This window comes from Styela clava, chromosome 12, assembly GCF_964204865.1.
Source record: "Styela clava chromosome 12, kaStyClav1.hap1.2, whole genome shotgun sequence".
Taxonomy (NCBI): Eukaryota; Metazoa; Chordata; class Ascidiacea; order Stolidobranchia; family Styelidae; genus Styela; species Styela clava.
The window spans coordinates 10,691,693-10,707,809 of record NC_135261.1 but is presented as its reverse complement, the minus strand read 5'-3'; the positions used below and the strand labels follow the sequence as shown (position 1 = coordinate 10,707,809).

The 16,117-nt window shown below is 34.1% G+C and overlaps 2 protein-coding genes across 2 annotated transcripts; both read left to right on the top strand.

Moving 5' to 3' along the window:
- The first annotated feature begins 985 nt into the window (after positions 1-985).
- LOC144430472 (uncharacterized) lies at positions 986-3,394 on the top strand. The gene is made up of 9 exons (XM_078118412.1): positions 986-1,164; positions 1,239-1,412; positions 1,480-1,640; positions 1,706-1,913; positions 1,984-2,105; positions 2,181-2,385; positions 2,453-2,759; positions 2,827-3,128; positions 3,198-3,394. The coding sequence occupies exons 1-9, from the start codon at positions 986-988 to the stop codon at positions 3,259-3,261; spliced, it is 1,722 nt and encodes a 573-aa protein (XP_077974538.1). The 3' UTR covers positions 3,262-3,394.
- A 5,657-nt stretch (positions 3,395-9,051) lies between these two features.
- On the top strand, positions 9,052-11,406 carry LOC144430470 (uncharacterized). Its single transcript, XM_078118411.1, has 9 exons — positions 9,052-9,230; positions 9,305-9,478; positions 9,546-9,706; positions 9,772-9,979; positions 10,050-10,171; positions 10,247-10,451; positions 10,519-10,825; positions 10,893-11,194; positions 11,264-11,406. Exons 1-9 carry the CDS (start codon positions 9,052-9,054, stop codon positions 11,325-11,327), a joined length of 1,722 nt encoding a protein of 573 aa, XP_077974537.1. The 3' UTR covers positions 11,328-11,406.
- Positions 11,407-16,117: the final 4,711 nt, after the last annotated feature.

Sequence of the window (16,117 nt, the reverse complement as noted above, 5' to 3'; positions counted from 1 at the left end):
ACATTGTTAATGCTTATATGATCAGGAAATTTTTCTGATTGATTGACGCTGTCAAGCATGAGAACGTCAATCAATCTATGATTCAAAAGTCGTACATTTTGCTGTTAAAACAATTGTATGCGTATACCAAAGAGTGAATAATAAAAATAAAGTGTTGTTGAAAAACTTCTATTTTTTTAGTAATGCTGTTCAATTGGATGTAATAGCTATTGACTAACTATCTTCAACCCTGAAGTTATATTTATATAAACAATGCGTACTGATGAAGTGAATAGCTATGTCGAAGTGGTATCTTATTAGTTGAAAAATAATGTACTTCACAATAAAAAGATTAATTAACAATTACCTTTTTACTAAATGCACAATGATGGAAGATTTAAATGAAATAAACTGAACTTTCTGTTATAACTACGGCATAGCGATTCGAGGTAAACATTTGTTGCGCTTCTGACAATTTCAATCATTGTGGTCGAGATAAGAGCTCACTAAAGTAACATTAAAACATAAAGGAGCTGGTACTTGGATTTTGAAGAGAGGGAAGAAATCCCATATATACAAGCGCACAACAGGGATTCGACAAGTCGTTGTTCAACAACCTGAATAAAGACGATCATGAAGATTTTATTGTTACTTCTAGGCTGTTTGGCCGTAAGTATTTGATAAATAGTGCCCTTCGTTTCTTTTTATCAATTTTGCCTAAATTATAATGTTTACAGGTTGCCAATGCCGCTCTATACCAACCGAGTCATTGTGGATATGTTACTTACAATGTCGGACAATTTTACCGAATCAATTACGGATGCTACAGTTTCCGAAGCTACTACTGTCCTGCTTGGTTCACAACGAAATATTACTCTAATGTTCTGAAGAGCTATCCAGGAGAGAAATGCACAGAGGATGGATTCGAAGGTAATTCTGAATTGTATGTTTTTCTGAATAATTTGAGAAACACACATTTTGAGGCATGATTTTTTGTATTATAGAGATGACGGTGGCCGTTTTTGAAACTGAAGTTGAAAAACAATTGAAAGAAGTGGCCGATAAAATATATCTTGATATGCAACAAAAAAAGGGGGATTGGGTTGAAACTGCAACAAATCAAAATACCGAGGCAAAGACAAAGCACGAAGACGCTATCGAGGAATATGCAAAGCAGTATTTGAAGTTTGTATTTCTTCTTACAATTCTTTCTTACGTATTCTTTTCTTACTCAAATTACTAACATCGTGAATTTTTAGAATTACGGGATTGCAGGAAGAGTCAGAAGAAATGAAGGAGACCAACAAGAAGGCTATTGAAAATTATAATACAAAACTAGATTCATTGTTGGAAGAAGCAAAAAAAAATTATAACGATGACATGCAGAAAAGATTCGCTTGTGTGCAGGAATATCACAAAAAACTTGTCGAGAGGTGTGTTACTGTAAGTTCAAAAGTTCGTTTACAAGAGAACAAAAAATTCGAACCTTTCTTATTTCAGGTCTGTTACATGCTTCAACACTCGTTTAGCTAAAATAGAAGAATACAAAAAAGCTCTCGAAAAGCGCGTGACAGAGTATGAGACAAAATATAAATGTGTCATGGAAGCCATCGTAAAACAAAGATCTGAAGTGTTCCAAAAACTCATATACAGAGCCCATTGTAAGTTTTTTCTATTCTTTCGAATTTTGCACATACTTTTATTCATAATGGAACTTTACATTTAGGTTCTGAAGATTGGAACGGAGCAGACGTTAATGCAGTTTTGGAGGCTTTCAAAACTAAAGAAACTTTATCATATCAAACACAGTTGGACGAATACACCGCGAAGCTAACTGCAGCTATCGGAGAACTTGTAAAAAGCTACGCATGCGCTTATCAGTGCGCATACGGCGGAACTCTCTGTTTTGGCAGAAGTCAATTTTACACCAATTGGTAATTATAAATAAATGGCAGGTAAATAGTATATATCAATATAATTCTACTCTTGGTTTTTTCTTTATAGTCGAAGTATCGGGAAATGGTGGACGTACAAAATTACTACCCAAAGAAGTTGCTTCCGTTTCTTGACCTACAAATTTCAATACAGGACAATCAAATACAAGGAGCTGAAAAAATGTGTAACCGGTTAGTGCAAGTCCTAAAACGTTTGCTCAATTGTCTTTATGTTTCACTGAATTTAATGTTTTTATTACACTTAAGATGAAGTTAATATCACCGAACAAAAATTCAAAGAAGACCTTGATAATAAAGCTAAGACAATAATTGAATCCATGAAGAAAACATATGATGATTGGTATGCGCAAGCAAAAATAACTAATCAGAAGGCATTGGAGTCTTTCAAAAAGATTGTTGATGAGAGACACAAATGTCTGATATTGTATTATAAAGCAAATTACTTAGTACAGTAAGTGTCACGGTGAATAAGTATATCATAAGATGACATTTGGCTCAGTTGCTCTTTATATTTCCAGAAACAATTGCATCACAGCAGATAACTTGACTTCCCTAGAAGAATATCAGAAATCATTGGACGAACAAAAGAAAAAAGCGATTGCAGAGTATGAAAAAAAGCTTGGGGAGCGCCTTTCTCGCGCTTCCAAGGCATACACTGACATGATTGGTTGCCACGAGCAAAGGCTCAATGAGCGAATTGCCAAATATGTTGCACAATATGCAACATGCCTATCTACCAGAAATACAAAGATCGAAAGCTATGTAAAGTGCTTATCGGAACGGTTTGAAAGAAGACTGAAATGCATTACAGAGAGATTGGAAAAGGTTGACAGCGTGACATTTTGTTTAAAATATGTATTTATATTTATATAATTCTTGCAAAAATGTTTAGATTGCCCAACTCAGAACGGAACAGTATTTGAAACTGCTTGAATTTTATATGGGCAAACCACTCGGCAACGAAGCTCAAAAATTGTACAACGCCTACGAAGAGAAAACGAAGAAAGAACACACCGACATAGTGACCAAGATTGAACAAGACTGGGGGAAACATCTCAGTGATCTGAAGGAGCATTATGCTTGTGGATTCAAATGTACATACTGTGTGCAACTTCGAGAACTTAAGATCACCTATAATTATCGATGCGTGTTGCCCACGTCTTCTTCTTATTGCTTTGCTTACAAGCAATTCTGGTAAGTCTTAGTTAGTTTTGTAATTGAATTGAATCAGAGTTTTTCCTGTTTAACATAATCCTATTTCAGCACGTACAAATCCTACCGCATTGTCAAGTATGACGGATGCTTCAGATATGTCAGATGTATATAAACACCGCCGACATCAACCGAACGACAAACGACCATGGAAATATCTTAGTTTTAGATTAGGCTGATGAATTTATGCCAATTGCCTTTACCATCTGCTGATATTGACAATAAATTCTAAGCAAATGCAAATAGAAGTGTTATAATGTGGTTAGAGGCATCTTTGGTGACCGGGATTTGAAAGTACGTGTGGATTGAACACTATTTCTATACATTTACATGTCAAATTGTATCACGCAATAACATCAGTTACATACTTCGCAAAGCACAAGGCGCTTTATTTTTCAACATGCATGCTTCATACTCCTTGTAACCCCCTTTATTTGCGACCCGGTAACGCCAGGGTGCAAATAGTAGAAAAAGCTGTTGTGCCGAAAATTTATTTCCCAAATCCCTATTAAAGCACAACCGATAATTTCAAACTTCTCATTGAAATTGTACTTCTAAAAATTGATAACTTGAGATGAAACTCTGAGCGATGCACAAGAAATCAAAATGGGAAATACAGGTCAAATTGTTAGGTTCAGAAATGACAAATGTTGGATGAGAAATGGAATTATATTAAAAAGAATGTCTCAGAACAATCATATTATTGCCAAATTCCACAATTAGTATATCTTAATAACATACTGGTGATATTTGTGCACCATATAAGAAAACTTTATGATGTCGGCAACCTTTTGTCGCTCGTGGACCAAAGCTAAAGGTTGCGAGTCTTGTTGGGTGTCACATATTTTTTGAAAGTTAAAAACCGAAGGTATGGCCGATTAATCGCAATTTTTTGATCAGATCAGATGTTGACATTTTAGGATTTAAGCAGCGTGCGAAGACTGCGACAACTCGTGAACTCAACTTAATCGTTTTACTTGAGAAGAAAAATTACAAATGACATTTAATGTGACACTTTTTGTTGCAACCCGCTTAATACGTTTTCAACGTCACTGAATGGGAAACGTTTTCTGAATGGGACACTGAATGAAGCCAAGATAAAAACATTTTATAAATGGGCATCACTAATCCGAATTCTCAGCTTGTTCTTTGTAATGTTCGTTTTCTGAAATAATTGTTCGCGTACATATGTACTTCCAAACATCGATAGAAAGTTATTCGCATGATTTGTCACTCAAATTGGGGTAAGGTTTTCTTTCAAGAAGATACTTTTTTATAAAAATCAAGCAAAGATACATTTCTTAAAAAGGAATATAAATTTATTTCTTCATCCCAATAAAATTCATTTAAATATTTTCTGCGCCATTGAACCCTTTGCACTTAGTATAAACTATTCTGCGGTTTGTTGCCATTTGTCTAATTATAATTAATAAACGAGTAGCCTACTTATTTACTTGTTAGGTTATAGTATAAATTAGTCTACACGTGACTTAAAATAAATTCTGTTACGTAAAGAATATAATCATCAAAACAGCCGATTTCTATAATTCAGTAAAGAATCGCGTGCTGGATTATTTTACTCCGCGGACAGGATCTGGCCCGCGGGCCGTAGGCTGACCCCTGCTCTAGTACATTCCTGTTTCGAAAGACTGGTATTTTATTGATAATTAGGAAACATTACCTAAACTTAGAGTAACAAAAACTTGGAGAATATAATCAGAAGAATCAAGGGCATCCGATCTTAATAAATTCAGTTTACAAATTGAAAACTTAAGTACAACGTTATTTTTTTATTTGGCTCAATGCGTTATATCCAATATGACGTCATTATAGTTTTTTAAAGCCACTGATGATTAATTGCCAACTTCGGGAACGACTATGCAAAACAGGTGTTGGGGTTACTGTTCGTTTGCTTGTATTCTCCGGAACAAATTTCAAAAACATTGTACGTTGTTGTAACACTAAATGTGTTTTTCTGGATTTTATTCAACTTTATTCGTCAAACAGTAGTAACCCAAACTTTTTGAAGACGCAACGATTTCCTAATATTGGAGTCATGAAACGAAGTTAAAATTTGGATCTACCTGGGTTGACATTCGGAATTAATACCGTTAAATGTCATGTGAAATTATAGTTTTAAACACGCAAACCACTTTTAGGCGCAACTCGAAAAAACAACCTCAAAATATGCATGGAAATATGGTAAAATATATAAATGAATTAATTGGGGTGAAAGGGCAGGTAAGCATCCATCATAGCCTATTTGGTATATATATTTATGAAATAGGATTTCATATAGCAAGATGTATTGACTGCGTGTATTTTATTCAAGTCAATAGAGGTTGTTAGTTCATGTATTGTAGAGTGATTCTCAGATAGCTGAAATAAAGTACATTAAAGAAAAGGTAATTAATTAATGAGGTAATTAAATAATATATTTAAGCCAAAAGACGTATTATTATCAGTTATCAATATAATAAGTTATTCTTCCTGGACATTCAAGTTCAACCATAAAAGTGAAAGCAGGCAGGAAAAAATAAAAATAAATGAATGTTGAGAGTCTGATCTTGCATTACTCGTTGTGAAAATCGGTGAATCCGTTCGGCCTATCCGAATCCGTTCGGTGAATCGGTGGATCCGTTCTACATCAACTACGGTATCTGTTGTTGTCGGTAACAGTATTGAATCCATACAGAATCCTATACCTTCCCACAAGTCACATATATCCTGCTCGTACCCTTCCCTCAATTTCACCCTTCCGGAGCTTTGATTCGCAGACTTTCCCAGTCATGGTTTGTTGTTACTTCGTGTAAAAAAATCATGAAATGGTTTAGAAGATTTAAACGATTTTAGAATATGCAAGCTATAACTCTTGCCACCTGTAAACTACAACATGAACGGATAATCAAGTTAGACATCTTTGGATCAGCCCTTAAAAAAAGGAGAAATAATAGAGAAATTCTGTGGGCTACCCCCAAAGGTGGGATCAGCTATTTAATATTTTATGATTAGAACAGTTTTCCCACTTAATGCATGTTATGAATCGTACATATTTATATTATGTTATTCCAGGATTTGTGCAAAATAATTCAATGTCATATGAAATGTTCAATTTTAGGTCTTCATTTCTTAATTTAGATGATTTTTTAACAAATCGGATTTTTCATCAAATTTTGGTCTTTGGTGAAATAAAATATGGGATTTTTGAAAGATGCATGCCTGCACACAATATATTGCCGACGATGGTGTTGTGCTAAACACCATTATCCTGCTCGGCAGTTGATAGTATAACTGTAGCCTACAATGTGCTAAAGTCAGACCGATTTGGTTATTTTAAGTTAACGTAAAACTTGGGGAATTGAAAAGTGACGATAAAAAAATGATGCTCAGGATATTATGAGGACATGTTGGTCATAACCTTTTTTTTTCTAAATTGAATATATGTATGTTATTAATTTCTACCTCTACGATTGCAAATACGTTCAGTTATAAATATGTATTTCAATTCATGATTTAATTATTGGCAAATTATTCATCATAAGTTCACCTTAATCAAAATCATGATTCATCCCCTGAAAATTGTTTCGAGGATACTTTCGAGATACCGCTTTGTCATTGATGGTGACGAATACTGTTACCAGTCAGGAAAATCTCCAAGAGAGTTTTCTAACCCATCAGCAGGCTCTCCAGTACGAGCAAAGCTACCCCAACAGATTGATCGTCGTCTGTAGGGTTTCCTCTGAATTTAATTTGCTTGTTTCAGTCTTGGTTACCGGTTATTAGGCAGTAAAAATAAACCATTTCATGAACTAATATCATGATATAGCCTTTTAATTAATATGATATTTGACAACTGACGAGTTTTAACAAATTCTGATGATGGCTGATCTTCGGTTCTCAATTATCCACTTCCTACAGGGTGTAATCACAAACATTGTTTTGCTTACAATTTTTGAGCATCTATTATCTAAACAATGACATGTTTTGTTTGATTGACGTTGTCAAACAATATTTGACGCGCGTCAAAAGTCGAGCTGCACATTAGCATATTGAAATTTTCAGAAATAGAAATATTTATGCATGAGGAGAATCCGGGAAATATTGATGATGTTTGGAAATTTGTCTCGAATTACAAAAAAATATCTTGAAGTCCATATATTTAAAGGCGCCCGATATGAAACTGTCCACTAGATGCTAGGTAAGTAGTTGAAATATTCTTTTGGGATTCAGTATTCTCGGAGAATGACAACGTCAATCAATCTATCGAAACATCAACGTTTTACTTGCATACGAATATTCAAAATAAACTGCTTGTTCTAACATAAGGATATAAGTGCTTCGTCAAAAACAAATGGTTTATTTGTGATATTATTTATACGGATATGACAGCTCTTGATTAAAAATATAATTTATAACTCAACATTTTGTGTTTTTGCTTTGAATATGATGGAAATACACTAAAAATATTTAGTACTTTCCAACTTTATCATATTGAAGTAGGATTCAAATGTTTTGAGAATTCCGAATTCGGAAATAAAATTTTCGACTTTGAGACCTATGACGAAACGTTATGAAACTGGATATTTCGACTTTATTGGTGTTGTCGACGAACGTCGTCGAGTTCTGTATAATCCTGTTTTGTGTCGATCCCGATATTAATACAATCGTTATCTTTTCATTTAGAGGTTGTCGTTGGCCTTAGATATATATATGTTTAAATGCCAGCAATTAAACAGAACATAAAATTCATTTTTAAATTAATTGGAGTATTCTATACCAATTTCCGATTTATCATTTTGGAGGTGAAAAGATAATTCCCAACTCCAATACCACTGACAACGAGTGAAATATTCTTCGTGTGCACAATCCATGTCCGAATAACTCATATTACAGTGTTCATTCATTATGGCTATTCCAGATACATTGTTAATGCTTATATGATCAGGAAATTTTTCTGATTGATTGACGCTGTCAAGCATGAGAACGTCAATCAATCTATGATTCAAAAGTCGTACATTTTGCTGTTAAAACAATTGTATGCGTATACCAAAGAGTGAATAATAAAAATAAAGTGTTGTTGAAAAACTTTTATTTTTTTAGTAATGCTGTTCAATTGGATGTAATAGCTATTGACTAACTATCTTCAACCCTGAAGTTATATTTATATAAACAATGCGTACTGATGAAGTGAATAGCTATGTCGAAGTGGTATCTTATTAGTTGAAAAATAATGTACTTCACAATAAAAAGATTAATTAACAATTACCTTTTTACTAAATGCACAATGATGGAAGATTTAAATGAAATAAACTGAACTTTCTGTTATACCTACGGCATAGCGATTCGAGGTAAACATTTGTTGCGCTTCTGACAATTTCAATCATTGTGGTCGAGATAAGAGCTCACTAAAGTAACATTAAAACATAAAGGAGCTGGTACTTGGATTTTGAAGAGAGGGAAGAAATTCCATATATACAAGCGCACAACAGGGATTCGACAAGTCGTTGTTCAACAACCTGAATAAAGACGATCATGAAGATTTTATTGTTACTTCTAGGCTGTTTGGCCGTAAGTATTTGATAAATAGTGCCCTTCGTTTCTTTTTATCAATTTTGCCTAAATTATAATGTTTACAGGTTGCCAATGCCGCTCTATACCAACCGAGTCATTGTGGATATGTTACTTACAATGTCGGACAATTTTACCGAATCAATTACGGATGCTACAGTTTCCGAAGCTACTACTGTCCTGCTTGGTTCACAACGAAATATTACTCTAATGTTCTGAAGAGCTATCCAGGAGAGAAATGCACAGAGGATGGATTCGAAGGTAATTCTGAATTGTATGTTTTTCTGAATAATTTGAGAAACACACATTTTGAGGCATGATTTTTTGTATTATAGAGATGACGGTGGCCGTTTTTGAAACTGAAGTTGAAAAACAATTAAAAGAAGTGGCCGATAAAATATATCTTGATATGCAACAAAAAAAGGGGGATTGGGTTGAAACTGCAACAAATCAAAATACCGAGGCAAAGACAAAGCACGAAGACGCTATCGAGGAATATGCAAAGCAGTATTTGAAGTTTGTATTTCTTCTTACAATTCTTTCTTACGTATTCTTTTCTTACTCAAATTACTAACATCGTGAATTTTTAGAATTACGGGATTGCAGGAAGAGTCAGAAGAAATGAAGGAGACCAACAAGAAGGCTATTGAAAATTATAATACAAAACTAGATTCATTGTTGGAAGAAGCAAAAAAAAATTATAACGATGACATGCAGAAAAGATTCGCTTGTGTGCAGGAATATCACAAAAAACTTGTCGAGAGGTGTGTTACTGTAAGTTCAAAAGTTCGTTTACAAGAGAACAAAAAATTCGAACCTTTCTTATTTCAGGTCTGTTACATGCTTCAACACTCGTTTAGCTAAAATAGAAGAATACAAAAAAGCTCTCGAAAAGCGCGTGACAGAGTATGAGACAAAATATAAATGTGTCATGGAAGCCATCGTAAAACAAAGATCTGAAGTGTTCCAAAAACTCATATACAGAGCCCATTGTAAGTTTTTTCTATTCTTTCGAATTTTGCACATACTTTTATTCATAATGGAACTTTACATTTAGGTTCTGAGGATTGGAACGGAGCAGACGTTAATGCAGTTTTGGAGGCTTTCAAAACTAAAGAAACTTTATCATATCAAACACAGTTGGACGAATACACCGCGAAGCTAACTGCAGCTATCGGAGAACTTGTAAAAAGCTACGCATGCGCTTATCAGTGCGCATACGGCGGAACTCTCTGTTTTGGCAGAAGTCAATTTTACACCAATTGGTAATTATAAATAAATGGCAGGTAAATAGTATATATCAATATAATTCTACTCTTGGTTTTTTCTTTATAGTCGAAGTATCGGGAAATGGTGGACGTACAAAATTACTACCCAAAGAAGTTGCTTCCGTTTCTTGACCTACAAATTTCAATACAGGACAATCAAATACAAGGAGCTGAAAAAATGTGTAACCGGTTAGTGCAAGTCCTAAAACGTTTGCTCAATTGTCTTTATGTTTCACTGAATTTAATGTTTTTATTACACTTAAGATGAAGTTAATATCACCGAACAAAAATTCAAAGAAGACCTTGATAATAAAGCTAAGACAATAATTGAATCCATGAAGAAAACATATGATGATTGGTATGCGCAAGCAAAAATAACTAATCAGAAGGCATTGGAGTCTTTCAAAAAGATTGTTGATGAGAGACACAAATGTTTGATAACGTATTATAAAGCAAATTACTTAGTACAGTAAGTGTCACGGTGAATAAGTATATCATAAGATGTCATTTGGCTCAGTTGCTCTTTATATTTCCAGAAACAATTGCATCACAGCAGATAACTTGACTTCCCTAGAAGAATATCAGAAATCATTGGACGAACAAAAGAAAAAAGCGATTGCAGAGTATGAAAAAAAGCTTGGGGAGCGCCTTTCTCGCGCTTCCAAGGCATACACTGACATGATTGGTTGCCACGAGCAAAGGCTCAATGAGCGAATTGCCAAATATGTTGCACAATATGCAACATGCCTATCTACCAGAAAGACAAAGATCGAAAGCTATGTAAAGTGCTTATCGGAACGGTTTGAAAGAAGACTGAAATGCATTACAGAGAGATTGGAAAAGGTTGACAGCGTGACATTTTGTTTAAAATATGTATTTATATTTATATAATTCTTGCAAAAATGTTTAGATTGCCCAACTCAGAACGGAACAGTATTTGAAACTGCTTGAATTTTATATGGGCAAACCACTCGGCAACGAAGCTCAAAAATTGTACAACGCCTACGAAGAGAAAACGAAGAAAGAACACACCGACATAGTGACCAAGATTGAACAAGACTGGGGGAAACATCTCAGTGATCTGAAGGAGCATTATGCTTGTGGATTCAAATGTACATACTGTGTGCAACTTCGAGAACTTAAGATCACCTATAATTATCGATGCGTGTTGCCCACGTCTTCTTCTTATTGCTTTGCTTACAAGCAATTCTGGTAAGTCTTAGTTAGTTTTGTAATTGAATTGAATCAGAGTTTTTCCTGTTTAACATAATCCTATTTCAGCACGTACAAATCCTACCGCATTGTCAAGTATGACGGATGCTTCAGATATGTCAGATGTATATAAACACCGCCGACATCAACCGAACGACAAACGACCATGGAAATATCTTAGTTTTAGATTAGGCTGATGAATTTATGCCAATTGCCTTTGCCATCTGCTGATATTGACAATAAATTCTAAGCAAATGCAAATAGAAGTGTTATAATGTGGTTAGAGGCATCTTTGGTGACCGGGATTTGAAAGTACGTGTGGATTGAACACTATTTCTATACATTTACATGTAAAATTGTATCACGCAATAACATCAGTTACATACTTCGCAAAGCACAAGGCGCTTTATTTTTCAACATGCATGCTTCATACTCCTTGTAACCTCCTTTATTTGCGACCCGGTAACGCCAGGGTCCAAATAGTAGAAAAAGCTGTTGTGCCGAAAATTCATTTCCCAAATCCCTATTATAGCACAACCGATACTTTCAAACTTCTCATTGAAATTGTACTTCTAAAAATTGATAACTTGAGATGAAACTCTGAGCGATGCACAAGAAATCAAAATGGGAAATACAGGTCAAATTGTTAGGTTCAGAAATGACAAATGTTGAATGAGAAATGGAATTATATTAAAAAGAATGTCTCAGGACAATCATATTATTGCCAAATTCCACAATTAGTATATCTTAATAACATACTGGTGATATTTGTGCACCATATAAGAAAACTTTATGATGTCGGCAACCTTTTGTCGCTCGCGGACCAAAACTAAAGGTTGCGAGTCTTGTTGGGTGTCACATATTTTTAGAAAGTTAAAAACCGAAGGTATGGCCGATTAATCGCAATTTTTTGATCAGATCAGATGTTGACATTTTAGGATTTAAGCAGCGTGCGAAGACTGCGACAACTCGTGAACTCAACTTAATCGTTTTACTTGAGAAGAAAAATTACAAATGACATTTAATGTGACACTTTTTGTTGCAACCCGCTTAATACGTTTTCAACGTCACTGAATGGGAAACGTTTTCTGAATGGGACACTGAATGAAGCCAAGATAAAAACATTTTATAAATGGGCTTCACTAATCCGAATTCTCAGCTTGTTCTTTGTAATGTTCGTTTTCTGAAATAATTGTTCGCGTACATATGTACTTCCAAACATCGATAGAAAGTTATTCGCATGATTTGTCACTCAAATTGGGGTAAGGTTTTCTTTCAAGAAGATACTTTTTTATAAAAATCAAGCAAAGATACATTTCTTAAAAAGGAATATAAATTTATTTCTTCATCTCAATAAAATTCATTTAAATATTTTCTGCGCCATTGAACCCTTTGCACTTAGCATAAACTAGTCTGCGGTTTGTTGCCATTTGTCTAATTATAATTAATAAACGAGTAGCCTACTTATTTACTTGTTAGGTTATAGTATAAATTAGTCTACACGTGACTTAAAATAAAATCTGTTACGTAAAGAATATAATCATCAAAACAGCCGATTTCTATAATTCAGTAAAGAATCGCGTGCTGGATTATTTTACTCCGCGGACAGGATCTGGCCCGCGGGCCGTAGGCTGACCCCTGCTCTAGTACATTCCTGTTTCGAAAGACTGGTATTTTATTGATAATTAGGAAACATTACCTAAACTTAGAGTAACAAAAACTTGAAGAATATAATCAGAAGAATCAAGGGCATCCGATCTTAATAAATTCAGTTTACAAATTGAAAACTTAAGTACAACGTTATTTTTTTATTTGGCTCAATGCGTTATATTCAATATGACGTCATTATAGTTTTTTAAAGCCACTGATGATTAATCGCCAACTTCGGGAACGACTATGCAAAACAGGTGTTGGGGTTACTGTTCGTTTGCTTGTATTCTCCGGAACAAATTTCAAAAACATTGTACGTTGTTGTAACACTAAATGTGTTTTTCTGGATTTTATTCAACTTTATTCGTCAAACAGTAGTAACCCAAACTTTTTGAAGACGCAACGATTTCCTAATATTGGAGTCATGGAACGAAGTTAAAATTTGGATCTACCTGGGTTGACATTCGGAATTAATACCGTTAAATGTCATGTAAAATTATAGTTTTAAACACGCAAACCACTTTTAGGCGCAACTCGAAAAAACAACCTCAAAATATGCATGGAAATATGGTAAAATATATAAATGAATTGATTGGGGTGAAAGGACAGGTAAGCATCTATCATAGCCTATTTGCCTTATTTGGTATATATATTTATGAAATAGGATTTCATATAGCAAGATGTATTGACTTCGTGTATTTTATTCAAGTCAATAGAGGTTGTTAGTTCATGTATTGTAGAGTGATTCTCAGATAGCTGAAATAAAGTACATTAAAGAAAAGGTAATTAATTAATGAGGTAATTAAATAATATATTTAAGCCAAAAGACGTATTATTATCAGTTATCAATATAATAAGTTATTCTTCCTGGACATTCAAGTTCAACCATAAAAGTGAAAGCAGGCAGGAAAAAATAAAAATAAATGAATGTTGAGAGTCTGATCTTGCATTACTCGTTGTGAAAATCGGTGAATCCGTTCGGCCTGTCCGAATCCGTTCGGTGAATCGGTGGATCCGTTCTACATCAACTACGGTATCTGTTGTTGTCGGTAACAGTATTGAATCCATACAGAATCCTATACCTTCCCACAAGTCACATATATCCTGCTCGTACCCTTCCCTCAATTTCACCCTTCCGGAGCTTTGATTCGCAGACTTTCCCAGTCATGGTTTGTTGTTACTTCGTGTAAAAAAATCATGAAATGGTTTAGAAGATTTAAACGATTTTAGAATATGCAAGCTATAACTCTTGCCACCTGTAAACTACAACATGAACGGATAATCAAGTTAGACATCTTTGGATCAGCCCTTAAAAAAAAGGAGAAATAATAGAGAAATTCTGTGGGCTACCCCCAAAGGTGGGATCAGCTATTTAATATTTTATGATTAGAACAGTTTTCCCACTTAATGCATGTTATGAATCGTACATATTTATATTATGTTATTCCAGGATTTGTGCAAAATAATTCAATGTCATATGAAATGTTCAATTTTAGGTCTTCATTTCTTAATTTAGATGATTTTTTAACAAATCGGATTTTTCATCAAATTATGGTCTTTGGTGAAATAAAATATGGGATTTTTGAAAGATGCATGCCCGCACACAATATATTGCCGACGATGGTGTTGCGCTAAACACCATTATCCTGCTCGGCAGTTGATAGTATAACTGTACCTACAATGTGCTAAAGTCAGACCGATTTGGTTATTTTAAGTTAACGTAAAACTTGGGGAATTGAAAAGTGACGATAAAAAAAATGATGCTCAGGATATTATGAGGACATGTTGGTCATAACCTTTTTTTTTCTAAATTGAATATATGTATGTTATTAATTTCTACCTCTACGATTGCAAATACGTTCAGTTATAAATATGTATTTCAATTCATGATTTAATTATTGGCAAATTATTCTTCATAAGTTCACCTTAATCAAAATCATGATTCATCCCCTGAAAATTGTTTCGAGGATACTTTCGAGATACCGCTTTGTCATTGATGGTGACGAATACTGTTACCAGTCAGGAAAATCTCCAAGAGAATTTTCTAACCCATCAGCAGGCTCTCCAGTACGAGCAAAGCTACCCCAACAGATGGATCGTCGTCTGTAGGGTTTCCTCTGAATTTAATTTGCTTGTTTCAGTCTTGGTTACCGGTTATTAGGCAGTAAAAATAAACCATTTCATGAACTAATATCATGATATAGCCTTTTAATTAATATGATATTTGACAACTGACGAGTTTTAACAAATTCTGATGATGGCTGATCTTCGGTTCTCAATTATCCACTTCCTACAGGGTGTAATCACAAACATTGTTTTGCTTACAATTTTTGAGCATCTATTATCTAAACAATGACATGTTTTGTTTGATTGACGTTGTCAAACAATATTTGACGCGCGTCAAAAGTCGAGCTGCACATTAGCATATTGAATATTTTCAGAAATAGAAATATTTATGCATGAGGAGAATCCGGGAAATATTGATGATGTTTGGAAATTTGTCTCGAATTACAAAAAAATATCTTGAAGTCCATATATTTAAAGGCGCCCGATATGAAACTGTCCACTAGATGCTAGGTAAGTAGTTGAAATATTCTTTTGGGATTCAGTATTCTCGGAGAATGACAACGTCAATCAATCTATCGAAACATCAACGTTTTACTTGCATACGAATATACAAAATAAACTGCTTGTTCTAACATAAGGATATAAGTGCTTCGTCAAAAACAAATGGTTTATTTGTGATATTATTTATACGGATATGACAGCTCTTGATTAAAAATATAATTTATAACTCAACATTTTGTGTTTTTGCTTTGAATATGATGGAAATACACTAAAAATATTTAGTACTTTCCAACTTTATCATATTGAAGTAGGATTCAAATGTTTTGAGAATTCCGAATTCGGAAATAAAATTTTCGACTTTGATACCTATGACGAAACGTTATGAAACTGGATATTTCGACTTTATTGGTGTTGTCGACGAACGTCGTCGAGTTCTGTATAATCCTGTTTTGTGTCGATCCCGATATTAATACAATCGTTATCTTTTCATTTAGAGGTTGTCGTTGGCGTTATATATATAAATGTTTAAATGCCAGCAATTAAATAGAACATAAAATTCATTTTTAAATTAATTGGAGTATTCTACACCAATTTCCGATTTATCATTTTGGAGGTGAAAAGATAATTCCCAACTCCAATACCACTGACAACGAGTGAAATATTCTTCGTGTGCACAATCCATGTCCGAATAACTCATATTACAGT

Bases quoted from the DNA above. Each gene is read 5' to 3' on its own strand.
- LOC144430472 (XM_078118412.1), top strand. From the start codon at position 986: ATGACGGTGGCCGTTTTTGAAACTGAAGTTGAAAAACAATTGAAAGAA. The intron at 2,106-2,180 runs GTTAGTGCAAGT...ATTACACTTAAG, and splicing joins GCTGAAAAAATGTGTAACCG to ATGAAGTTAATATCACCGAA. The intron at 2,386-2,452 runs GTAAGTGTCACG...TTATATTTCCAG, and splicing joins AAAGCAAATTACTTAGTACA to AAACAATTGCATCACAGCAG.
- LOC144430470 (XM_078118411.1), top strand. From the start codon at position 9,052: ATGACGGTGGCCGTTTTTGAAACTGAAGTTGAAAAACAATTAAAAGAA. The intron at 9,707-9,771 runs GTAAGTTTTTTC...CTTTACATTTAG, and splicing joins ACTCATATACAGAGCCCATT to GTTCTGAGGATTGGAACGGA. The intron at 10,826-10,892 runs GTTGACAGCGTG...AAAAATGTTTAG, and splicing joins TTACAGAGAGATTGGAAAAG to ATTGCCCAACTCAGAACGGA.